The 26,934-nt window shown below is 40.9% G+C and overlaps 4 protein-coding genes and 1 non-coding gene across 7 annotated transcripts; 4 read left to right on the top strand and 1 right to left on the bottom strand.

Annotated features, from left to right (window-relative positions):
• Positions 1-235: 235 nt before the first annotated feature.
• Positions 236-15,874, bottom strand: LOC106150785 (uncharacterized). 2 transcript variants are annotated; one of them, XM_087017318.1, is made up of 16 exons: positions 15,653-15,874; positions 14,065-14,176; positions 13,664-13,705; positions 11,973-13,106; positions 11,326-11,694; positions 10,066-10,335; positions 9,613-9,756; positions 8,912-9,289; positions 8,510-8,698; positions 6,824-8,172; positions 6,493-6,508; positions 6,066-6,164; positions 5,563-5,661; positions 4,959-5,102; positions 1,955-2,050; positions 236-1,611 (listed from the first exon to the last, which is right to left on the bottom strand). In XM_087017318.1, exons 2-16 carry the CDS (start codon positions 14,171-14,173, stop codon positions 1,313-1,315), a joined length of 4,737 nt encoding a protein of 1,578 aa, XP_086873444.1. In that variant the 5' UTR covers positions 14,174-14,176; positions 15,653-15,874; the 3' UTR covers positions 236-1,312. The 2 variants fall into 2 exon arrangements, with proteins under 2 accessions (XP_086873444.1, XP_086873445.1); XM_087017319.1 differs by lacking the exon at positions 15,653-15,874 and adding an exon at positions 15,298-15,546.
• Trnan-guu (transfer RNA asparagine (anticodon GUU)) lies at positions 2,978-3,051 on the top strand. The gene has a single exon. It is a non-coding gene; the product is annotated as a tRNA-Asn (tRNA).
• On the top strand, positions 8,574-19,746 carry LOC106150799 (uncharacterized). Of its 2 annotated transcripts, XM_013523792.2 has the most exons (3): positions 8,574-8,711; positions 17,524-17,755; positions 18,978-19,746. In XM_013523792.2, exons 2-3 carry the CDS (start codon positions 17,570-17,572, stop codon positions 19,542-19,544), a joined length of 753 nt encoding a protein of 250 aa, XP_013379246.2. In that variant the 5' UTR covers positions 8,574-8,711; positions 17,524-17,569; the 3' UTR covers positions 19,545-19,746. The 2 variants fall into 2 exon arrangements, with proteins under 2 accessions (XP_013379246.2, XP_013379244.2); XM_013523790.2 differs by lacking the exon at positions 8,574-8,711 and having other exon boundaries at positions 17,229-17,755.
• An 861-nt stretch (positions 19,747-20,607) lies between these two features.
• LOC106150793 (uncharacterized) lies at positions 20,608-22,373 on the top strand. The gene is made up of 2 exons (XM_013523784.2): positions 20,608-21,185; positions 21,562-22,373. The coding sequence occupies exons 1-2, from the start codon at positions 20,889-20,891 to the stop codon at positions 22,123-22,125; spliced, it is 861 nt and encodes a 286-aa protein (XP_013379238.1). The 5' UTR covers positions 20,608-20,888; the 3' UTR covers positions 22,126-22,373.
• A 1,641-nt stretch (positions 22,374-24,014) lies between these two features.
• On the top strand, positions 24,015-26,567 carry LOC106150792 (uncharacterized). Its single transcript, XM_087017343.1, has 2 exons — positions 24,015-24,578; positions 25,798-26,567. The coding sequence occupies exons 1-2, from the start codon at positions 24,282-24,284 to the stop codon at positions 26,362-26,364; spliced, it is 864 nt and encodes a 287-aa protein (XP_086873469.1). The 5' UTR covers positions 24,015-24,281; the 3' UTR covers positions 26,365-26,567.
• Positions 26,568-26,934: the final 367 nt, after the last annotated feature.

Here is a 26,934-nt window from a genome sequence, read left to right as displayed (position 1 = left end):
GGTTTTTTAAAAGCTGTGAATAGCAAAAAATAAGCATAAGAGTTTTCAAACATTTAAAGTGTACCTTTAAACGATATAACTGATATTTGAACGGAAGAAAAGACGATCAGACCGTTCTATAGTCTGTCTGGTCGATAGCTAATTACAGTCCATGAAAGAACGGTGTATCAATTTCAAGAAATTCTTGACAAAACCACGCAGAGCTGAAAGATAAAAATCAATAATAAACTTGTCCAGGGTTGTGAATTAGTTACGCTTTATTTTCTACATAGTCGCTATATCAACACTTGAGCAATTATCAATTTTAAGTAACCATTTACTTTTTACGCAACAGATACATGTACGTTTCCAATTATCTCTATATATTAGACAGAATACTGAAACTGTGGACGGAATAAGACGTATAAGACATGTATAAGAAAATATACTTCTGTTTTAAAAGGAAAAGGAAAAATGCAATATCATTCAGATATTTTAAAATTGGCGTGTTAAATAACTATGTACAACTTTAACCTACATACTGAAAAGATTCTAGAATACATATATTCACATCTGATATGCAATGTTTGACATACATGTTCATGTGCCTAATACGATTGTGTAAAGGAGGTGGTCTACATATACATTACACACATAATGTGAAATTATACATGTACAAATTTAAATTGTCACAAATCAGGTAAACCTCTCGAAACTTATGAGAGAGAGAGAGAGAGAGAGAGAGAGAGAGAGAGAGAGATTTTAAGAGGATCCACCGTTGCTTCACTGAATGCACGACAAGTTCACAAACAAAAGCCTTGGTAATATTTTATATACACTTTGAAATATCTGTTTATCAATCCGAGGTAGAATGAACTTTCAATGAATTCTACAGTATGTCTATATCATAAGGCACACACACTTGATACAATACTGGGGACAACATTACTAGAGACAGGATGAAACTGGAATATTATGTTAAAATAATATATATTTGTTTTATATAAAATAATCTCATGCGACACGCAAAAGATCGGCGACAATATGTATCGAAAACATAACTGAGTCGGGTTAAAAAAACGCACCGAACTTTCGATTTCAGTGTTTCAACATTATACAAAAAAAGTTCAATGGAATTTCAATGTATACTTGTACACGTCGCCTTTGGATGATAAAATTATTTGATAAATTTGATAGATTTAGAATGAAGTTTGAAGCAAATAAGATATCAAAGAACTCACAATGTAGGGAAGTGCGGTGCATTATTTTTTCATCCACTCTGGGTTTTCATAAGAATAAAGAAAAATAGGATGTACAACAATCGAAATAAATACTACAAGGCTGTATTTTCCCCTTCATGTTGTGTTTCCGCGAATACTGGGTTTACACGACTAGAGGCGGCCGCGGCATGAGCTACTTGCTCAACGTCAATTCTCTCCGAGTACAGAGACCAGTTCTCTGATTTCACGCTGTCAGGTTGACACTGTGCCTTGCGCCATCTTCTGAACCCCACCGCAATCACCAGCACCACTACCACAGTTAACACTGACGACCAGATGGTGTTCCCAGTGACTGCCGCCGTCAGGTAGGCCGGGGTTTTCTGGACGATTTCTGGGGCCACAAGTCCACTTGCTGAATGGAATGTTAAACATCAGGTATTACCTTTTTTATATTATACAATGCTTGAAATGGTGTCAGCCATGACATTAAAAAAAAGTTTCTATTAAAATAGAATAAATGCAAATATACTAAATTCACAGGCACCGGAGTTTTGATGCCCTAATATTTCACATTAAGTATAACTGAACATAAAAGCTCGATAATGCATTATATTATAAGTTAAAATTAGTATGAAACTAAATTTGTGCGAAATAGTTTCTCTCTTACATACAAGCGCATACATAAGAGCGAGGGATAGGGGAAGGGAAGGAGATAGAGAAAGAGGAGAGAGAGGGGGGAGGGTATGTATACTGACCTCCCATGCTATCAGATCGAACACAATAATATGAGCCCACTGTGTTCACACAGACCTCGGAGCTGGTGCAGCGACCTGCATTACATTCATTTATATCTGGAAAATACAGACACCACATTTACTAAACCGCAAAGCGTTACATTCATTTATGTCTGGAAAATACAGAGACCACATTACTTAACCGCAAACCGTTACGTTCATTATATATGGAACAGAAAGAGCACAACTTCAGTCTAAATAATCCTCGCTTTCTCCTGTTAACCTCCATAATTATTTGAATGCGCACGAAATATATGCAAATGACTGCATAAATATCACTTAGTCATAAAAAGACGTTATTCGTCAAGTCCAACCTGGTGTAAGGGGAGGTTTATGTGGTTGAGTTTCGTTTCATGAATAACAGAGGCCGTTTTCTGGGCGCATGACTAATTATCAATAATTCATTCATTTGGAGAGCGAATTGTTTATTACATTTTTTTATTGCTAGTTTTGTTGTTCATATCGGGTTCACAAGTAATCCCAGGCAATAAACTCATTACCGAGCAGCGGTCTGCGTTACATTCATTTATATCTGCAATAAACAGAGAACAACGACTGGAGGTATTATATTATAAAGACATATATAATTATTAAATATGGGAGTGGAGTAACCGTCTTCTAATTTTATTACATCGACAAAGGTGTGGAGAAAATTCCAGCCGAAGTCTATTGGCTGTGCGCGTTTAAGTAAAGCGTGATTGATAAACACCAGTGACGTCAGTAAGGATAACCGCCCGCTTTCTCTCGTGACACCTGTACCGATTTATATGCAAATGACTAGATATTATCATTTAGTCATAAAATAATATCTTCTTTTAAGTCCAAGAAAATGTAGGGAGGCTTTATGTGGCTGTGATTCGTTTCATGAAAAATAATAAAAGCCATTTCCTAGGCGAAAGACTAATTTTCAACAATTATTAGCAAGTTTATTATTAATATATTTAATTTGTCCGGTTTTTTAGATACAGGTAACAGGTATGTCAGGTCTCTGTGGCGCAATCGGTTAGCGCGTTCGGCTGTTAACCGAAAGGTTGGTGGTTCAAGCCCACCCAGGGACGATCGTTTTTCGTTTTCGTTCGTTACTAAAACTGTTTTGTAAGGTAAACCAAAGTAAAGTGATTTTGTTGTGCTTTATTGCCGTGTTCGAGATAATATCATTGTACAGATATGTAGTTATAAGGTGTCATCCAATGTCGTTTCAAACCTTTTCTATAATTGCATGTGAATTCATGTTTATAGATTTCGTTTTAAAAAGTCTAAAATAATAAGTGATAAATATCACAAACCAGACTAAATGTGCCAATTTTTGTTAGTTGTCGCAAAAAAAACATAACTTTTTGTCTTTTCAGACCAGTTGAAAAAAAAACAAAGATCTTGACTCACAAAGAGAATGGACACGGATAATCTGACAAATATGTTATCTGCACAGCGGATGTAGAAAAATTACTATCCAAAGTAAAGCTGTCTAAAGCTATAGGCACATAGCAAATTCCAAATTGGGTTCTCAGAGACTTTGCAGGCTAAATGTCAAAACCACTTTGTGCAATTTTCAATAGCTCAGTAAGGGATGGTAGCGCACCAAAAAATTGGAAATCTGCAGAGATAATACCCATTCCAAAAGTGAATCAGCCAAAGGTAATATCACTAACACCAGTTCTAAGTAAAATTTTGGAGTCTTTGGATACAGATGGTCTGCAAATTGATAGAGCACAGTTTGGTGGCATTCAAAATAGTTCAACTACTCATGTCTTAGTCGAACTGACTCATAAATTACTAGGAGGACTTGAACCATCCCCCACAACAAAGTCTTATGCTAAGGTGTTATTTTTAGATTTTGCTAAAGCCTTCGACAGGATTGATCACAATATCTTAATGGAAAAATTAGAAATTCAAGGGGTATCGGACTTTGTAAGACGTTGGATTTATTCCTTCCTTTGCGAACGGTCGCAACGAGTAAATTGCAGTAGCTTTAAATCTGATTGGGTTCAGCTAGTGGGAGGAGTGCCTCAGGGCACTAATTTAGGTCCCATTCTTTTCCTTGCAATGATAAATGACCTAAAAACCTGTTGTTCAGACATTAAGTTTGTTGATAAATACCTCCATTTACGAAATTTGCAAATTTGGCAAAACACCGCATCTACCACAAGCAATAGATCAATTGGCTGACTGGGTCAAGCAAAACAAGGTGAAACTTAATGTAAGGAAGACTAACTCGATCGACATAAATTTTACCAAGAATTGTAATCTTACAATAACAACATTGGAAATAGATGGTGAACGTGTAGAAAAGGCCAAAAAGTTTAAGATACTTGGTGTTATTTTAACTCCAGAACTTAAGTGGGCTGAACACATCCAAAACATGTATGCTAAGGCATGTTTAAAGCTCTTTTATCTCAGACAGCTAAAGAGGGCAAAACTGGACATACAAGATTTATCAACTATCTACCAGTCTGTAATAAGATCAGTTTTAGAATATGCCTGTCCAGTGTGGGGACCAGGTCTGACTGCTGAACAATCTGAATGTCTAGAGTCATTTCAAAAGAGAGCCTTAAGGATTATTTGCCCTGGTCTCAGTTATGATGATACCTTAAAAGTTTATAACATTGACACCCTAGACAAACGTAGACACTTGCTGTATCAGAGGTTTTATACAAAATTAAAAATTGTGAAAAGTTGGGACATTTATTGCCTGAAAGAAACACCCGCCCTTTACGAAACAACACCAAATTCTTACAACCAAAAGTGAAGACGGAACGTTTTAAAAATTCCTTTCTTAATCATTACCTCTTTAACTTGTAGTAATTTATGAATGCCTTTGTAATTTATAGTATTTAGAAATAATTTATTGTTTTATAATTTAAAGTTTATTGTCAATTTTCTTTTAAACATTCTTTGTACAACTTCAACCTTAGGGTTGCAAATTTATCTAATAAATTATTATTATTATTATTAACTGTCAACTCACCTATGCACTCGTGAGCGTCCAGTGCTAGTTGGTAGCCAGTATAACAGCTGCACGTGTAGCCGCCCCCATTAAGACCCTGTCCATAGGTCGTGTCTGTACATACGTGTTGACAGCCACCGTTGTTCACGGCACACTCGTCCTTGTCTAAATATATCAACAAGATATCACAAACCCAGACTTTACACAGTTAGGATGACATGTACGTGCAGTAAGTACTTTTAGATTATGATTAATAAAGCATCGATATATTGTGTACTGATTTGTAGAGATTAAAGTAACGTAACAAGTGGTGGTAGTGCTGTCACAGAGGATGTATGACTTAATGCCCCTTTACACTGGAAGGCGTCCTTGCTGCATCCTTAGTGCGACCAAGAACCTGGCATCTCTGTGGTTGTAAAAAGGAGGCACGAGCATCGCTTTGGTTGCAGAATGAATGCTCAATGATAGGCCAGTTGTCGGCACGTAAAATATTGTATTTTTTTTTACTCTCAAAAAGGACCGTACTGAGAGACGGAAAAGGACGCCGCCCAGTGTGAAGGGGGCTTTAGAAAAGCTGTGTCCGTCTGCTGGAGACGGGGGACAGCTGTCACCCGAGAGGACTTACTTTCACAGTTTGTACTGTTCAACTGAATTACGACGCCGTTGACGTCACACTCACACAACTTCACGTTGGTGGTAGGGTATCTGCATCTTACATTTTCCTCTGGAAGACAAAATTTGCCATATTTTTCTTGGCTAGCATTTCATTCGCACCGATATTATTATAACTATTTTATGTGCGAGGCAACAGAGCCACAGCGTATTGTCAGGTATGTTAGTTAAGAAGCCCATAGAGTTAAAGTGACAAGTTTACAAATTGCCGTTAGTCTTTATAACCATGTCATATGTATTATAGATTTATCCATTATTTTTGAGATCCTAAATTGCAGAAATCTTTCTTTGTTAGTAGATAAATGGTAGGTCTGGGCTTATTGTTTCATTGAATTAAGAAACTAAGGATGTGGCGTTCAGTTAATGTGAAACTAGATTATGAACTCCGAAATCGTTGTCCTAAAAATAACTACAGCAAAAGAGAATTTTTAAAGTAAAACAGCAAATTTCACTTACGAACACAGCAGTCAGCCTGTGCTGCCCCCTGGTAGGGTGCATACTGATTCCCGCCAATATGGCAGGTGCAGCACGTGCCTGCGGCGTCTGTGTTACAAACTGGAACATAAAATTATAAATGGATAGAAATTTTGAAACCATGCCCTGTGAAAAACATGTCATTTTCTTTTCTTTTTCATTTTGTCATTTATGTATTATGTCAGTAACTTCCCTGATCGGGGATTCAATCTTTTCTAAAAAAAAAAGTGTTTACCAAAATACACCATGTAATTTGAATGTGATGCTCAAAAATAGCAAAAGAAAGCAAATCTTTAGACGAAAAATATAAAGAGGTTGAAGGCGTCGGAATGTCTTCTGAAATTACGTGCGTCATTTTTCTTTGTTATCGAAAAAACTTGTCCAACGACAACGTATCAAATGAACTTACCTTGTGCGTCCACGTTCTGTATAATAAATAAATAAAGAAAGAAATATATCATTATCAAATAAAACTTGAAATGAGGTAGAAATAACGCTGATAAACTATGACTATTTTTGAACATTTTTGATTTACAGTTTTCACTTTTGTCATTGTGTAATACATTGTATACTGACGTTAGTGCTGGCACGGACATTCTTGTAAATGACACAATATGCGATACAAATACATAACAAAATTCAATGACCTTGGAAACAAAAATGTAAATCAAAATTTTCAGTTTAAATGCATGGGAAATATTTCAATTTGATTTCAGATTATAATCCTTTTGCCTACTTACTGATGGAGCCTCTTGAAATGAGACCCCTAGCGGGACAGCGTACGACTGCCCGGGTGCTCTACCATATAACATAATCATCATCCTAGCCTGGGCGTTGGAACTGCTCAACACTCTCACCGTCGCTTCGGTAGAAATCGCCACGAAGCCTCCGACAAGGTTTGTGAGGTCTGAGGACACGGGACTGTTATTAATATTGTTCCACGTGACCCCAGATAACTGTGTGCCATCCAGAGACAGAGTGTTCTTGTACTGGTCTTCAATGACTATCATCATGAAATGAGTCCACGTGTAGTCCCCCAAGGCTGGTAGTGTAAACCTATAATTGTTTGAGTAAGCAGTAGTAGGGATAACAGACACCATTGAAGGGTCGCCAGGTTCGCTAGGGTTAAGGTAACTTTTAACAAACTGCTGGACCAGAATCGGTTTATTGGCAACGATCCTTTGGTAGTCATCACTGGGCAGGTCAAGGTCAAGGTGACCGCCAGCAGCAGAGATGGTGTAGGACGTGACGGTTCCGGCGCCGTTAGTGCGCGTGAACTGGGTATTGGCCTCGGACGCTACGACCCTAAACAGGTCCCCGGTCGTTCTCTGTGGTATGGGCACCGTGGCGAAATCCCTGCCCCAGAGGGTCACTGGGGGTATCTGCTCCACACAGTGGTCTCTCTGAGGTGTGGCGGAAACCAGACCTTGCACGTTGGTCCTCACGTTGCCACTGAACACAGCGATGTTCTTGTTGGCTTGGACGCGCGTTCCTGTGAGGTCTGAGAAGGAGCCGGAAGTGGACTGGAGCTGGAGAGCCTGGTACTGGTTCAGGGTCACGACGATCTGGGACCCACTGGAGTACGTGAAGCCGTTGTAGGTCACCGAGACCGCATTGGCGCCAGATGCCGTGGCAGGCAACGTGATCGTTACCGTGGTGCCGTCCTCCACTGCCGCCACGCCAAACTCTGTCTGGAACTTTGGCGGGGAGTAGGACACCGTGTAGTAGTTCGTCCCCAGAGCTTCAATGGGTAAAGCTAGGTATCCGTCCACGGAGTGGGCGTTTTTGTTGTACGACCAAACAATAATATCGCCATTGGCAGACAACCGGACAGCTTTCGTGGCCAAGGTGCTCCCCTGGGTCTCGAGGTTACTATCCAGTAGCTCCTGATGGGCGTCACCGGCGTTGATGGTCCGCGTGACCTCCTGCAGGGCGCCAGCAGTGTTATACCAGCGTATGGTGACAGCAACACTGGTGGAGGACGCGGAGAGGATGTATAGGTAAAGACGACGGTTTTGGTTCTCGTCACCCACTCGGTTCTCCAGGTTCATGATGACAAATTCCCTTCCGCTTGAGGATATTTGTGTGGCTGGAAACAAAAAAGAAACAGTTGCATTGCACTAAGTGTGTGTGTTTGTGTCAATTCTCCATCAGCTGGTATATGTAGCAGAATACATCTGTGTGTGTGCTGAAAAGTTGGTAGGGACGTTTGTTTGCAAATGCAAAACTTTACAGTGCAAATGGATGATGTGGAGTTTTAATCCATGCTTATACATAAATACCTGAATTACACTGCTGTGAATCTTTTAACTGCTGTGTTAATATGAAAGCTGTTTGCCATAAACGCTTTAAAAGATCAAAAGGTCAAAAACGTTAGTTAAATGGAACAGTGTGGAGCTATTCAAATCAGTTAACAATCCACTAACCTGCCTGGCGTTTCTTCCTCCCTGCCTGTACATCTGCAGGACACTGGGTGATGGGGACACGCGAGGGATACACCCGGACGTCTCTAGTGGACAGTTGGTAACCCACATCACAGTAGCAGAAGTATGAGCCTGCAGTGTTGATACACAGCCCGGGGCAGCCGCCATTGTTGGTAGCACACTCGTCCACGTCTTAGGAGAAAAGGTAGAAGTCACTAAGCACATATATTTATACATATTTCATCATAATTCAAGGAATATGGCTGTGTGTTATTAATTATCTTACAATACACAATGTTGTTAAATTCACTCGTACTATCCACGACCAATTGTCAATTTAAAGAAAGACGAGTACATGTATACATTACATAAATCTACCACAGATTGTTCTCAGTTCAGCTTTACCTTGTGGTCCCAATTCACCCTTTTGTCCCGTTGGTCCAGTAGGTCCTATTGGTCCCACATCACCTCGGCTTCCATTAAGACCTACAGGACCCGTGGCGCCGGTGGGACCAAGAGGACCAATAGGACCTGTCGGTCCAGTCGAGCCTGTAGGTCCACCCGGACCCACCACCCCGGCGCTGCCCCGTTCTCCTTTGCTTCCTTGGACGCCCGTGGCGCCGTTACTTCCCTTGGCTCCAGGCTCCCCTTTCTGGCCCGAGGGACCTGTAGGGCCGACAGCACCGGTGGCACCCACCGTGCCGTTAGCACCGACCTCTCCCTGGGGGCCAGGGGCACCTGTCTCTCCCGTGGTGCCATTGGAGCCTTTGTCGCCCTTTGGACCTGTTTTTGGGAAACGTACATTACAAATTATACTTGTTAGATATGGCAGTTTGATTTGGGAAATAGCTGCAGTTGCAAAATGACCCTGATACAGTTTGATGAGATTATATCTCAAGCTGTGTCAAAACAGTAAAAAAAATATTCCAACCTGGTAAGATTTTAACAGAATATAAATTATTATCAAAATGGCAGATGGACTGATTGAATAGGACCGGTTTAGCATCTTCTACTAGTACATATCAGCCAATCAATTACTGTTACATTGAATCAAATCAACACGTAAACATTACAGTCACACCAAATGCCTTAAACGCTATACCTACCTACGTCACCTGTCTGTCCCGTGTCCCCTGTTAGGCCGGCCAGTCCAGGCAAGCCTTGCATACCTCTGAGACCTACTTCCCCTTTGGTACCGTTTGGTCCCTGAGGTCCTGTCTCACCCATTGGACCCGTGGCCCCCGTCGCTCCTGGATGAAATAAGTAAGTTACACAACAACACTGCCTTGTAAATAATAGATATAGGCGGTTGATGTGACTGGTATGAAAAATTTCCTCCTAGACTAAAGCTGAAGAATGTATACATTTGGTGTATAATGATACTGATATGTACTTCTAAATATCGCCAAGAATGACGTTGCAACGTGATTTAAATAGAGTGAGGAGCATGCAAAAATATGAATAAAATTATTGTCATTACAAAAACCAGTGCCTTTATTGTCTCTGTGGTTTCTACCAATCAATCAAAACTAAATAAACAGAACAGTGAAGCAGTTTACCTGTTGGTCCCACTGGTCCCAGATCTCCTTTACTTCCTGCTGGTCCTGCCACTCCTGTCTCACCTCTTGGCCCCTGATTACCCTGGGGTCCGGTAGCACCTGTCGGCCCCCTATCCCCCACTTGACCTGCTGGGCCGGTGGCCCCTGTGGGACCCATGGATCCCTGGGGCCCGGGCAGACCTTGAATCCCCTGGGGGCCCTGGTCACCCTTAACACCCTTATCTCCTTGTTGACCAGCTGGACCCGTGACCCCAGGGGGACCCACCGCACCTACAATAGGGTGGACATTTATATATATATATATATATATATATAGAGAGAGAGAGAGAGAGAGAGAGAGAGAGAGACCACTATTGCATTCAATACAGCATACTTATATATTAGTTCCATATTCTAGCGTAACAATATATAGTAAAAATGACACCATCTTATATGTCCATGTTTGCTGTCTCAGTAAGTATCAATCGTACCTTCTTTTTTATTTAATGGGTGTTGAAATAATGTACTCTTAAGCTACAAAAGCGAAAACCTGTATACTTGAAAATAAATTGCCACAATGTGACACTTGATATACAGGGACAATACTGTTGTCAAAATGTCCCAAATTAACCCCTATTATACTTGAAAGGTAGTGCAGGGGTTCTGACATTGCCCAATCGATCAAAGAAAGAACATTTTCAGTGCTGTGCCGTGTGTTGGAATTGCTGTAAAGCGGTGTTAATTTCTAGTGTGACAGACGGGTTTTTAAAGAGACACTTAGTAAATGACACCTGCGTACATAAAGCGGTCTATGTAAGAAGGAAATCATTCCCACTGATTGGCTTAAAGCAGCTATTTTCAGTTAGATAGCCGTCGGGAATATTATAACCACCAAAGTTCAGGCCTAATCCAATATTGTATTTTAATCACCAACGTGTTACTTTTTTCTCATAGATGTTTTATGTTTTTGATTTTGTAGCTGAATATAACACAACGTTCATCCACTAGTCTATATAAACTTTACCGAAACTAAAGAATGCTTGAAAACAAATATTTGATACAAATGCTAATCTAGACCGTTCTCGAATCCGTATGAATTAAGACATAATCTTATTGACATTAACAACAAACGGTATTTCATTGGCACGCCCAGGGCACCTAAGTATTTTGATGCCGTGCTTAACAAGCGGGTAAACCGCTGCCAGTGACATGAAGTAGACTGTTTGTGGTTAATGTGAATGTAAACCCGGTCCGGGAACGTTTCAAAACAAAATACCATACCCTGAACACCCTGGGGTCCGGTCACTCCTGCTGTTCCCTGGGGTCCCGTGGGTCCTGTGGCTCCTAGCGGTCCGGTAGGTCCTTCCGGTCCTGCAGGACCAACACCCCCTGTGCCTCCGGTGGCGCCAACTACCCCGTTAAGTCCCTGGAATCCTCTGTCACCCTTCTGGCCCTTCTCTCCATTAGTTCCACTGGCACCCGTCGCTCCGGTCGGTCCATTTAGGCCTTGTAAACCTTGAACACCTTTAATACCTTGAGGACCTGCGCTCCCCTGAGGACCCGAGGGACCTTGTAAACCTATTGCTCCTTTCTCTCCTTTAGGACCCTGTGGTCCAGTTGATCCCACTGCTCCTGTGGCCCCAACCGCACCTGAAAAATTGGACCATGTTTTGTTTAAAAAGTATTTTAATTATTTTCAGATTTTCTGATTTAGCTGATGCAGATAATAGCAAGTGTCACTGTTTAATAAAAAGCTATTGCATTTATGATTGGAAGAATTAAGCATTCCTTCCTATGTATTTTTACATTGCCTGAATGCTGGCTGCCATCGTGAAAAAGCAATTCCGGCATTATTCATAACTATTTACTATCACATACCAATAAAGTGATATTCAATATAACGCTCTGTTCATGATACGTCCACTCACCTTGAGGCCCTGAATCCCCGACGGCTCCCTTTGGTCCTGTCGACCCGGCCGGACCTATTGGTCCCGTCGAACCAGTTGCTCCGGTGGGCCCTGCGACGCCGATCGGACCTTGTGGCCCTAAGGCTCCCTGTGGCCCAACAGGCCCTAGGGCACCTTTCTGCCCTTTAGGCCCTTCAGGACCGGCGGGGCCTACAGCTCCTGTGGCTCCGAATTCTCCCTTTTGGCCTTGAGGTCCGGTGGCACCAACGGCCCCCTTTGGTCCAGTGACGCCGTTATTCCCCTGGGACCCAGTAGGCCCTACTTCACCTGGTGTTCCCTTTTCACCCTTGAATCCAGACGGCCCTGTAGCACCCACTGGACCACTTGGGCCTTGAAATCCACGTTCTCCCTTTGCTCCAATGGGCCCGGTTGAACCCACAGGGCCCGCTGGTCCGGAGAAGCCCTGGGCTCCGGTGGCACCAACAGGCCCTGTGAAGCCTTGAGAGCCTACGGCACCCTTTTGTCCCTTTGGTCCGGTTTGGCCAGCAAATCCTATGGAGCCAGTCGCACCGACCGGGCCTGTTGAACCCGTTGGACCCGTTGGACCAAAAGGTCCTATTGCCCCTACTGATCCGACTGCTCCAACATTCCCTTTCTGTCCCTTGATTCCAGATGATCCTTGGTTTCCGGCTTCTCCTTTCTGTCCTTTTGGACCTGCGATGCCCTGTGCCCCTACCTCACCTTTCTGTCCTTTGGGACCGGTGGTTCCCTGGCTCCCGATAGGACCTACATTCCCGACTGGGCCCCGTTGACCTGTTGGTCCTGTCAATCCAGCAGCGCCTATGGCCCCTTTACTCCCCTTTGCGCCCTTGTTGCCTTTGTCTCCAGTCGGCCCAATGGCCCCCGTGGCACCTGTCTGCCCTGCAGCCCCAGTGGAGCCAAATGGGCCTAGTGGTCCTCGTTGGCCAGTGTCACCCTTAGGACCCTGAACCCCTGTAGGTCCTATGGGGCCCACGGGACCTGTCGGACCGAAAGGACCCAGAGGGCCCGGGTTACCCTGGGGGCCGGTTGGACCCGTAGGTCCAAAAGGACCAACAGGACCTCGCGCACCTGCTGAGCCTGGGGGTCCTTGAGGACCTGTAGCGCCTGTTGGGCCTAATGGGGTGATTAGGAAAATATAAATATGTATTCAGTTATATATACTAAACATAGTATATATATATATATATATATATATATATATATATATATATATATATATATATATATATATATATTGAACATTTATATATACGATCACCATCTTTTTCTTTTTATTTAAGGACAAAAAGAAGATCACAAGTACACATAAAATATAAGCCACTTACACATTTAATAGCCAAAAATGAGAATACATCAAACTAAATTCGCAGTGTATAAATGGCATGTGGCAAGGGACATAAATTTATTTCTATAGTATCCCCTGTTTTGAGGGGAGGAACGATTTTCCTTACTTTTTATGCATTATCGCTCCCTAAAATGTATTTCGCATTTCTGAGATTCACTTTTCATTCATTTTATAATATTTTAGCTCTCCATGCTTATTTTGTTATCGGTTGTAAAGACAAAATAATATGACATACAAGGAAACATGACATAATTAAAAGATAAATTATATTATTTTAACTGTTAGGTCACCATACATAGATGTAAAGATAAACTGAAATGTTCACCTGTGTCGCCTTGCCTTCGCACTCGAATCCTTGGCAGATCATCTGGAAAAATATGATGTTAAACAATGTGTTACACTAACGTAAAATAAAACAGAGCCGATTAAGTTTTCGTGGATATAAAAACGTGTTAAACCCTATGCTGTGCGAACGCATTTGGCATTTTTACCACTGTGGAGCGAAATGTGTTCTGACAATGTCACGAAAATTTGTCATGTCAGCGACACAATCAAATTTAACACAAAGTGGCAAATGAAGAGATGTTGAGATCTATGGTTAGCAGAATTGTAATTTTTAAATTATTAAAACATTTCGTAAAAAAGTTAAGCAGCACGTGCATAAATTTCAAAAGTAATTATATTACATGTACGTTTTCGGTACCTGTGGGAGTTATAAAGACTCACCTAAGTCATTGTATCTAGTGTCTGTGTGTGATGCTGAGCGAGCCTCGCTGTGTGTGAAATCTATGACCACAGCGGCCACGACCAGCACCCCTAGCCAAAACACCCTCATAGTCTGCAATATAGGAGAATGACACTTGTGAATGTGTGAGTTAATATACAGATATTTGTGTGTATAGGTATGTGTATATGTGTGAGTTTGTATAGACAAATATCTTTGTGCGTGAGATCGTTAGCGTGAGAGAGAGAGAGTGGCGAGAAAGAGAGAGAGAATGCGCCTTAAAGCGTTCATAAAGTGAAAAATATTTCAGTTGGTAAAGGAGATGACAAGGGCACTTTTGACGAAATAACAAAAAAGAGATAGTAATAAGAAGTATTAATTAACCGCTCCTTCGAGAAATCAACCGGTCGACATTGATCACTTACATATATAATAGCTCTCTCTCTCTCTCTCTCTCTCTCTCTCTCTCTCTCTCTCACACACACACACACACACACACACGCATGCACACACTGCCCTGGCCTTTCAGCCTTTGTTTTATTAATTGACCCTATTAAACAAAACGCCTTGTCGTTTGAACTTTGACTCATAACATTATTATGTACCATTCTAAAAGGTCCGTTGTTTACATAGTGTTCTTACAGTGCTGTACCAAACTATTGTCACCGGTACACCCCACCCAACCACTGAACACAGAGTTGAGTCACGGCTTGAACCTGTGCCAGAACAGATCTAACATTAAGGTACAGACTTTCACGTTCAGTGACGACACCTATCATTCAGTTGTCGCGCACCGTCTATACAAGCTCGAAGGGAGGGTGTACAGCGCACCCATACATGCACTGGTTTGAGCCACCTCTTATAACACGTTATACTCGAATATAGTACACGTGGTTAGCATTAAAGGCAACTGCCGGTTAAGTTTCTAAAATTTATTAATATCTTCGTTCTACAGGTATATCCACCCATGTACTAAGTATGCCTTAAGTCAAAGTTTCACTGCATGTTTGACCGTCCTCTACCCCAGCATGACAGTTCTATACCCAGTCGAGGTACCCGAGCTCGTGAAGGAGGCTACTCCCTAACAGCTGATTATCGAGACGACTTTTATGAAATAATATTTTTAATTCTGTAATAACATATGGGAGGTATACGAGACACTTTCCCTTCACATTCAATGTTACTATTCACAGACTTAAATACTTTCTTTTTCACACGGTGACTCCGTTTCTTACCTTGTATCTTGTTTTACTCGTTGACAGCCGTTGAGATTTGAACCGACACAACAATAACAATCCCCACCTGTTACCTAACCCTCGCCCTACACCTGGAGGATCACGTTCATTTCATCAAATTATCGCATCTAATCATGCGTGGCATGATGATTATAATGTATATATTTCAAAACTACTCATATACATCATCACAAGTATAAGTCGTCTCTTCACTGATGAGATAGTGTATGGTGAAGTGTACATAAGCGTGGGCCGCATGTGACAGAGTATGTGATCCGCGACCGTTAGAAGGATTATTTTTCACATCTCACTCACGACTCACTATTCAATCGCAAACATCTACCTGTCCTTTTACCTCAGTTCTCCTGCGTTCGTAGATATCCTTTTCAATACTGAATGTGATATCAAATTGATTCCCACGACGAATGAAGTTGATGGGGGCCAATAGTTAGAAAACCTGCGTCATTGTGATGGCGGTTGCAGCAGCGTATTCCCCGTACTAAAGGGTCACAAGGGTTTTGTTTACCTCTATTGTTGTGCTTGTATTCATACTGTAAAGCGGTCGACGTGTACCCTCCACGCGGGGGAATTACCCCATGACTGAAGTCCCGTTCTGTCAACATGTACAAGCACATGTCTTACTCCGCCAATTTCTAACACAGCTTTTGTGAGAAAACATTTATGAAAAAAAAATTTTTTTAATTTTAGAATTATATTTCCACTTTCAGTCACTCATCCAATTATAAAGCAACTGTTCAAAGTACTCTTATAACCTCTGCTGAATGATTGAATATACGTGACCACCTGTGCTACCGAACATTAAATGACTGTCACCTTGGGAGACACGATATATTTTACTTTGGCTCTGGATTCACTGGTTAAGTGTGAGATAATACACTGTCACCCTAGCAACACATGCCAGAACACCTCGAGCATCAGCAGGAGACGATCAAGGTGTCGCGACAAGGTGGCAGTGTATTATTTGAGAAAAAATTTATCGCATTTCGCCGAAAAACGCCCCTAAAACCAAATAAAGCACATAACGCCACGGTCATATTACATTCCTAAGTATGTCTCAGCTAATATGCTACATCTGCGTTAAAGGAAATGTGCAGTATTCCTGTAGAAAGCTGTGAGGGTAAGGGCGTGTCCTTTGCTACAAGGAGTGAGCGTCGAACTCTTAACGAGACTGCCTGCTTCTATTCAGATGCGCTGTTATTCAACCGCACCGTTCCTCTAAAAAGCTGCCTGGAAAATCACCCCTGCCACATCCATTTTCTAAACGGTACATTGGGATGCGTTGCGTTAACTTAAAACAATGTTTTTGATAATTTTTCTCTTTTGTCAATAGATAAATAAAATTAACATGATAGGCTACTGCACCCCTTGTCTTCACATTCCGTAGATCACCACGAGCAACTTAAGCTTCGCGTCCTCACACTTTGTCACTTCACCTATGCTAGCTCTTTTGTAGTTTATAAGCGTGTGGATTGATGATATATGTATAAATATAATTATCATCTTATTTACAATCGTATATTTTGAATGGTATACGCCCGTTTTCACGGTACTGTGTGAGGAAAAGGTGAATAGTTCGTGCATATCTGAATATCCAGGAAATACATCAAGGCCAAGACGATGACATCTTGTCAAAAATATGATAAAAAAAGATTCTTTAAAAGTGAGTTTTAGTGTCATTTGTTTGTTTTATCATTTAGCAGGCCCGTAGCCAGCAAATTCAAAAGGGGGTTCTTTTCATGAGAAAGCGGACTTTTTACAATGAAACCTTTGTGCACCTAGATAAATTTTACGCATAAAAGGGCAGTTCTTTCGACCCCCCCCCCCCCCCCCCCCCCTGGGCTACGGACCTGTTTAGCGTATCGTTTATTTATTTATTTGGAGGAAGACTGTTTACTTCGACCATGATTCATAACGGGTACATGTGTACATGGTCATACCAATGTGTATTAGACCGTGGACTCCATAGTTAGACCTGAATGTAGCGACGGCACGCGTGACTCAAACACTCTCTATAAATTTGCTATTATCTTATGACTTATTTGGCCGTTGCTTGGTATATATAAGATTTAAGTCCAGCATTGGGCAGGTCTCTATTTTGATTTGACGGACAAAGACGCAGTCGTATTGCTGTAGAAACAATATGTGGATTGCAGTAATAGCAGGTGCTTGTATCATACTTATCATTACTATACTGTTTTTCCTGAGGGCTACAACCAACGGGACCTCGCTTCCTTTATTCAGGGGACTCAGGATGAGACGCTGGGTGGAACCCCGTGACACTGTGACATGTCAAAGAATCGTGGATGACATGAGGCGTGTGTGTGTAGAGTCAGTGGGTTCAGTCCCCACACACCCCATGTTACACGGAGATATGGAGGCCTTGGGGAAGAGGATTGTTATGATTATCTATCACCACCACAAACCAGTCATGTTTAATGTGAGTACACTAATTTTTTTCATATGGAAATCCTACGTACAGGACTCTATTGGACTCCCTGCGGATTTTATACGATTCTTATGGGAATTTTTATCGGCTATCTTATCGAATCCTACAAGATTTTGGGCCAAATTCCTATAAGATCCTAAAGGACCTATGGGGGTTTGGGCCTATGTCCGGTACGATCCTATAGGACAATATAGGACATCCTGTAAAACCCTTTAGGATTTTGGGCCAAATTCCTATAAGATCCTATAAGACCTATGGGGGTTTGGGCCTATGTCCCGTACGATCCTACAGGACAATATAGGACATCCTTTAAAACCCACTAGGATTTTGGGCCAAATTTTCCATATGAATTCCAAAAGGACCCTAGTGGCTATTTTCGAAAAAATATAACCTTTTGTAAGTTTCGAATTGGTTATATTTGTAAACACTGTGACCTTTGAGTGAACGAGCGCTCACAATGTTATTCATCTGCTACCTTTTGCCAAAAGCCAATCTCTTCGCGATGTCACGCAAGCACATGTGCACAAACACGCACACACACTCATGATCACGTGCACAAATACACATATGTACACTGATCCACTAAAGTAGACCCGCACTAACACACGCAAGTCAGCATATATGCACGCCATCATTGCACGGTGACCCCATAAATCATTTCACTTGTAACGTCCGTTGGCTACAGCCGCAAAATCACTCTCTTTTCGTTACTCCTTCCCTTACGCACCTCTAAAGAATAAAGCGGGCTACGTAGAGTTTGATGCAAACCACCAATTAAAGCCATGGGTTGCAACAAAAGTGTCGTTGGTTCACCTGACAGATAGAGAACAGTGGGAGTGGAAGGGGTTATTCTTCTTCGACATATTCTTACGATAGTGTTTTAGTTTTTTTAACCCACAAATTTCATTTCAAACCATTAATATCTACTGATGTCCCAGTCTCGGTTGCGTAGGAACCAGTGTAAGCTATCATATCAAGTGTGAGCACTTTAGTCAAATGGCACACAGTGGAAGTTCAAAGACTTTGAATGAATAGGTCGTTTGATGGAACATCATTTTATGTTCAACACGACTTTTATGAGATGTTGTAAACTACATAGGCCCTACCAGATTCCTTAAGATAGTCACCAATATGTCTAGATATATGCTGTCAGATTTTTATGCAATGTTGTTTTAGACAAAGGTGCAAATTTATATCACTTTCCTATTTTCAGGCAATTTTGAAGGCTGACGGTCTGGTAGGGTACGATGTTCCAATTTTCCACGTCGGTCTGGTGATGGTAGTAAACAAGATGAAACGCAAAGGTCTCCAGAAATTCTCAGTGCTTAACCTATTCCTACTTTTTCTCAACTACCGCATTGGAACATTTCAACTGACAGACTATGGTCGCTCTGCTAGTGGTCTCCGCCTAGCTAACGACTATCTGGACAACCCATACCCGAACTACAGGAAACCTGATTTGACGCCAAGATCAGAGCAGGTGCTTGTTGCCAAGCACGTGATCCTGAAGCACAAACCAGACCTGGGTGTAGGCCCATCTACAAGACTTAATGTCCAATCTTTCGTGTTGGAAAATGCTCTGACAGAGGAAGAAGGCGGCTCGGCACAGCTAGTTAATGCAATGCAGGACGGAAGGAGTAAAAAAGATGAAATCAACACATTTTTGTTGTCACGTGTTGGTGACAGACAGTATGATGTGTTGCTCTGTATCGGGAAAGCAAGTATCATAAGCGCAATCCTAACTCTGGGAAAGAGGTTTCTGAAGAGAGAGAGGGTTTAACTTACATAAATTTGGCTGAACGGCTTGGGTTATAATAAAGATGTTCTATAATATTATGTACCATGGATGTATTTTTTGTTAACACTGAGTAAATCAAAAGTGTCTTCAGGACATCTAATGATGTAATCAATTCATAGATAAAGTCATAGAACCTAGTTTGCATTGAATAAAACAAAGTTAAAGAAGCTTTATAAGGTCCGAACTCGTGACACTTGGTGTGTTATGTGAACCCAGGTATAAACAGCATTTATTCATTTTTTTTACAACAAACCGCTGAACTCAGTTCAAAAACCACAACTTGAATATAAAACTACTATCCATGGTGTCACATTCACCTTAACTGACTGAACTGTCTCGTGATTCCGCACGAATTTTAAAAAAACAAAGTGATTATAGCTTCTTTCTACTCATATATTATCATATTCTATGGCCGCATTCACATCGAGTTGAGCCATGGCTCTACAAAGCCACGACCTAAATATGGCGGACGTACATGAAAGGAAAACCGCCTAATCTTTTAATAGTCTCTCCGCCTCTCACACGCCTCCCCATGCGTTGTCCCTGCGGGGGTACAGTCATAAAATCTCGGCTCCATTGGGACGACACATGGGGAGGCGTGTGAGAGGCGGAGAGACTATTAAAAGATTAGGCGGTTTTCCTTTCATGTACGTCCGCCATATTTAGGTCATGGCTTTGTAGAGCCATGGCTCAACTCGATGTGAATTCGGCCTATGTCAACGCCGGGGATTGACCTTTACTAGTTTTAAGGCGGGTATATTACACAAAGCCGCTGTTGTACTGCAGTAGAAACAATATGTGGAAGACTATAATAGCAGCTGTTTGTTATAAAATACTTATCATCATCATCATCATCATGCTGTAACCGAGGGCTGCAGCATCAAGTGAAAATTGATGTAATTTAACGGTATTAGTAAAAATAGAAACCGATTAATTATTAAAAAAGTCAGTAGTCCTCATGCACAACCCCTTTTAGCCATTCGATGTAGACGTCACACATATATGTGACTTGGACCATGCTCTCAAGTGTCCTCAGTACGGTGACCTTAATGCAGTGACCTCAACAGAGTGTGTTTAAAGGAGTGTAAGCATTCGTGACTCGACACAGTCTTTACAGAACTGAAATTATTGCTGTTATCATATAAGGACCCAACATAAGGATCCTAGTATCATATTACTTTTACGAATGTGACTTGAAAAATCATTGGCCGTGTCATGTCGCACATACATATACGCATTCTAAGTTCGAATTCAGAATAAGGCTGGACTTAGTCCTTGCCGTACATTTGACGGACACAGGCACGGTTATACTGCAGTAGAAACAATATGTGGATTGCTGTAATAGCAGGTGCTTGTATCATACTTATCATCACTTTACTGTTTTTACTGAGGGCTACAACCAACGGGACCTCGCTTCCTTTATTCAGGGGACTCAGGATGAGACGCTGGGTGGAACCCCGTGACACTGTGACATGTCAAAGAATCGTGGATGACATGAGGCGTGTGTGTGTAGAGTCAGTGGGTTCAGTCCCCACACACCCCATGTTACACGGAGATATGGAGGCCTTGGGGAAGAGGATTGTTATGATTATCTATCACCACCACAAACCAGTTATGTTTAATGTGAGTAGGAACTTCATTTTAATGAAAAGTACAGATTATGTATATCTGGTAACACCTGACATTTAACGAAACGGACTGTGTCTTGCTAGCAGCCTCCTACTGCACACCTGCAATAAATAAACGCATTCAGGCAGGACGAACCCATAAATCGTTTCATTTATTCATTTCTTAAAGTCATGCAACACGGCAAAAATGTCTTTGGTATGAATTTGGAAAGATACACAAGATATCACAGAATAAAAAGAATTATTTTGGTACATTTTGGACTATAGTTAAGGTCCCCGTTTCCTTTATGGCTGTGTAAACCAAACTTCCTTGGAAATTGTTTATTTTCTATGTATAATTCGCCATAAGATATTTATACTTTAATATTTAGGCTATTTTGAAGGTTGACGGCATTGTTGGGTACGAAGTTCCTATTTTCCACGTTGGTTTGGTGATGGTCGTAAACCAGATGAAACGCAAAGGTCTTCAGAAAATCACTATACTCAACGTTTTGTTACTTTTTCTCAACTATCGCATTACTACATTTGACCTCACGGATGCTGGTCGCTCTGCTAGTGGTCTCCGCCTAGCTAACGACTATCTGGACAACCCATACCCTAACTACAGGAAACCTGATTTGACGCCAAGTTCAGAGCAGGTGCTCGTTGCCAAGCACGTGATCCTCAAGCACAAACCAGACTTAGGTGTTGGCCCGGCTATAAGTCTTAATGTCAAATCTTTCGAGTTGGAAAATGCTCTGACAGAGGAAGAGGGCTCGGCACAATCGGTTTATACAATAAAGGACGGCAGGAGTAAAAATGATGAAATCAACACATTTTTGATGGCACGTGTTGGTGACAGGCAATTTGTCGGGTTGTTCTGCACGGGAAAAGCTAAGCTTACCAGCTTAATCCTCTCAGTGGGAGCAAGGTTTATTAAAAGGGAGAGGATATGAGTTTTATGAACAAAGAAAATATTGGTTTGAAGTGGCAGGTTTTTATTAACTCGGTTTTGGGTCATTTTAATTTCTTTAATTAAAATGCATTATTCGTATTGGTGACATATGATTATTGATAACGTAGATTAATAACCTTTTACTGTATTTTTTATTGCTAAATAACAACAATATTTTTTTAATATTATTAAAATTATGTTTGTACAGGTGAGGTATTAGAATCAATAACAATAAAAAATACAAATATTTTAATCTGTGATTTTTAATATTTTATACAAATTATTTTGACTTTTTCTGAATAAAGGGAAACATTTTTAAAACAAGTGTAACAAGAGATATTGATATTTCAAAAATAAAATTCTATTTTCTACTCACAGTTAATTTATTCTATCTAATTCCCCTACCACCGGCAGATCAAGTTCTTTCATATTGAGCCAACAAATATTTGCAGAGTAGTTTCTAACTCCAGCATTAGCTATGCATCCATCAAATTGGTCGTGGAATATTCTCCTGTCTCGTGGATACATGACTTATTAACAATTAATGAAAAATTTAAATTGTCAATGAAATTATACTCATGAAACAAAGCTTTAATAATAATTCGCCCCATACTCTTACCTCAATATTCCAGCCAACCCTAACCTGTACTAATCTTATGGGACCCAGTATTTCCATTCCTAGGACTACCATTCCTGTCACACTGCTAACCCTAACCTGTACTAATCATATGGGACCCAGGACTTCTATTCCTAGGACTACCATTCCTGTCACACTGCTAACTCTAACCTGTACTAATCATATGGGACCCAGTATTTCCATTCCTAGGACTACCATTCCTGTCACACTGGAACATAGGAAGGCGTTGCTTTAACATAAACCAACGTTTTCGAAGTTTTTTTTTCTGTTTTGATAAAATAAAGAAAGAAAGAAAGAAAGAAAGAAATTTAATTAAATTAAAACGATAGGCTACTGCACACTTTGTCTTTCCGTTCTGTAGATCATCACGAGGAACTTAAACTTCACGTGCTCGCATTTCATCACTTCACCCCTGAGCTCTTTTGTAATTTATAAGCGTGTGGTTTGATGATATATGTGGAAAATAATAAGCATCTAGTTTTCAATCAAATATCTTGGATGGATTCGCCCGTTGGCACGGTACTGTGTAAGGAAATTATAAGTAGTTTGTGCATATCTGAATATCCAGGAAATACCTCAAGGCCAAGATTTGACATGGAATTTTTGACAAATAACTATTATAAAAGACGATTCATGATAAAAGACGATGAGGTTTAGTTTCATTTTACTTATCATATAGCTTATCGTTTATTTATTTATTTATTTATTTATTTATTTATTTATTTATAAGGTTTGAGACTATACACCCCGGAAAGTGCAAATGTAGGTGTGGTAGACATATGAAAGAGAATGTCTATTCTTGCTTTCTCGTCGTTGGGGTTATAGGAACCTGTGATTTGGACCGGAATCATTTTTCCAGGGCCAAATGTTACAATGTGCATATACTTGGCCTATCCATATAGAGGGTCTATGATATATATACGGTATATACAGATAGATAGATAGATAGATAACAGGTAATGCTGGCATCGGTATTAATTGTCATGACATGTTCATTTATTGTCATGTTCACCTCTTGGGAGTACCTGGAAACGTATAATACTAAATGGCTGTAGATATCAATTGATTAGGGGTACTGGTGTAACTCGGTAACCGCTGTAGATAAAATCACCAAAATTGCTGTAGGTATATGCAGCACTGTAAGGTACGACGCACTATTGAATAATCGGTGTAATTTAACGTGATTGGGATGTAAACAGAGTAATTGAAAGAAAATCAGTTGCACCCCACTGTAGTACCTTGAGGGAAGTTCGTTTTATTTGTCCAAGGTTCATAACAGGTATACATGTATGTTCATACCAATGTGCATTAGACCGTGGACTCCATAGATAGACCTGGATGTAGTGACAGCACGCGTGACTCAAACACTCTCTATAAATTTGCTATTATCATCATGTGAATGTAAACTTAATAGCCGTTGGCAATATCTTGGTATATATATAAAATTTAAGTTCAGCATTGGGCAGGTCTCTATTTTGATTTGACGGACAAAGACGCAGTCGTATTGCTGTAGAAACAATATGTGGATTGCTGTAATAGCAGGTGCTTGTATCATACTTATCATCACTTTACTGTTTTTACTGAGAGCTACAACCAACGGGACCTGGCTTCCTTTATTCAGGGGACTCAGGATGAGACGCTGGGTGGAACCCCGTGACACTGTGACATGTCAAAGAATCGTGGATGACATGAGGCGTGTGTGTGTAGAGTCAGTGGGTTCAGTCCCCACACACCCCATGTTACACGGAGATATGGAGGCCTTGGGGAAGAGGATTGTTATGATTATCTATCACCAAGAGAAACCAGTCATGTTTAATGTGAGTACACTAAATTTTTTCATATGAAAACCCTACGTACAGGACTCTATTGGACTCCCTGCGGATTTTATACGATTCTTATGGGAATTTTTATCGGCTATCTTATCGGATCCTACAACATTTTGGGCCAAATTCCTATAAGATCCTAAAGGACCTATGGGGGTTTGGGCCTATGTCCCGTACGATCCTATAGGACAATATAGGACATCCTTTAAAACCCTTTAGGATTTTGGGCCAAATTCCTATAAGATCCTATAGGACCCATGGGGGTTTGGGCCTATGTCCCGTACGATCCTATAGGACAATATAGGACATCCTTTAAAACCCACTAGGATTTTGGGCCAAATTTTCCATATGAATTCCAAAAGGACCCTAGAGGCTATTTTCGAAAAAATATAACCTTTTGTAAGTTTCGGATTGGTTATATTTGTAAACACTGTGACCTTTGAGGAAACGAGCGCTCACAATGTTATACATCTGCTACCTTTTGCCAAAAGCCAATCTCTTCGCTATGTCACGCAAGCACATGTGCACAAACACGCACACACACTCATGATCACGTGCACAAATACACATATGTACACTAATACACTAGAGTAGACCCGCACTAACACACGCAAGTCAGCATATATGCACGCCATCATTGCACGGTGACCCCATAAATCATTTCACTTGTAACGTCCGTTGGCTACAGCCGCAAAATCACTCTCTTTTCGTTACTCCTCCCCTTACGCACCTCTAAAGAATAAAGCGGGCTACGTAGAGTTTGATGCAAACCACCAATTAAAGCCATAGGTTGCAACAATAGTGTCGTTGGTTCACCTGACAGATAGAGAACAGTGGGAGTGGAAGGGGTTATTCTTCTTGACATATTCTAACGATAGTGTTTTAGTCTTTTTAACCCACAATTTCATTTCAAACCATTAATGTTTACTGATGTCCCAGTCTCGGTTGCACAGGAACCAGTGTAAGCTATCATATCAAGTGTGAGCACTTTAGTCAAGTGGCACACAGTGGGAGTTCGAAGACTTTGAATGAATAGTTCGTTTGATGGAACATCATTTCATGTTCAACACGACTTTTATGAGATGTTGTAAACTACATAGGCCCTACCAGATTCCTTAAAATAGTCACCAATATGTCTAGAAATATGCTGTCAGATTTTTATGAAATGTTATTTTTAACAAAGGTGCAAATTATATCACTCTCCTATTTTCAGGCAATTTTGAAGGCTGACGGTCTGGTAGGGTACGATGTTCCAATTTTCCACGTCGGTCTGGTGATGGTAGTAAACAAGATGAAACGCAAAGGTCTCCAGAAATTCTCATTGCTTAACCTATTCCTACTTTCTCTCAACTACCGCATTGGAACATGTCAACTGACAGACTATGGTCGCTCTGCTAGTGGTCTCCGCCTAGCTAACGACTATCTGGATAACCCATACCCGAACTACAGGAAACCTGATTTGACGCCAAGTTCAGAGCAGGTGCTTGTTGCCAAGCACGTGATCCTGAAGCACAAACCAGACCTGGGTGTAGGCCCATCTACAAGACTTAATGTCCAATCTTTTGTGTTGGAAAATGCTCTGACAGAGGAAGAAGGCGGCTCGGCACAGCTAGTTAATGCAATGCAGGACGGAAGGAGTAAAAAGGATGAAATCAACATATTTTTGGTGTCACGTGTTGGTGACAGACAGTATGATGTTTTGTTTTGTATCGGGAAAGCAAGTATCATAAGTGCAATCCTTACTCTGGGAAAGAGGTTTCTGAAGAGAGAGAGGGTTTAACTTACATAAATTTTAGCTGAACGGCTTGGGTTATAATAAGTATGTTCTATAATATTATGTACCATGGATGTATTTTTTGTTAACACTGAGTAAATCAAAAGTGTCTTCAGGACATCTAATGATGTAATCAATTCATAGATAAAGTCATAGAACCTAGTTTGCATTGAATAAAACAAAGTTAAAGAAGCTTTATAAGGTCCGAACTCGTGACACTTGGTGTGTTATGTGAACCCAGGTATAAACAGCATTTATTCATTTTTTTACAACAAACCGCTAAACTCAATTCAAAACCACAACTTTAATATAAAACTGCTATCCATGGTGTCACATTCACCTTAACTGACTGAACTGACTTGTGATTCCGCACGAATTTTTAAAAAACAAGGTGATTATAGCTTCTTTCTACTCATATATTATCATATTCTATGGCCGCATTCACATCGAGTTGAGCCATGGCTCTACAAAGCCACGACTTAAATATGGCGGACGTACATGAAAGGAAAACCGCCTAATCTTTTGATAGTCTCTCCGCCTCTCACACGCCTCCCCATGCGTTGTCCCTGCGGGGGT

Source organism: Lingula anatina, chromosome 7, assembly GCF_051362555.1.
Source record: "Lingula anatina isolate TDL-2025a chromosome 7, LinAna3.0, whole genome shotgun sequence".
Taxonomy (NCBI): Eukaryota; Metazoa; Brachiopoda; class Lingulata; order Lingulida; family Lingulidae; genus Lingula; species Lingula anatina.
The sequence above is the reverse complement of the archived record's forward strand: the minus strand, read 5'-3'. Positions and strand labels throughout refer to the sequence as shown.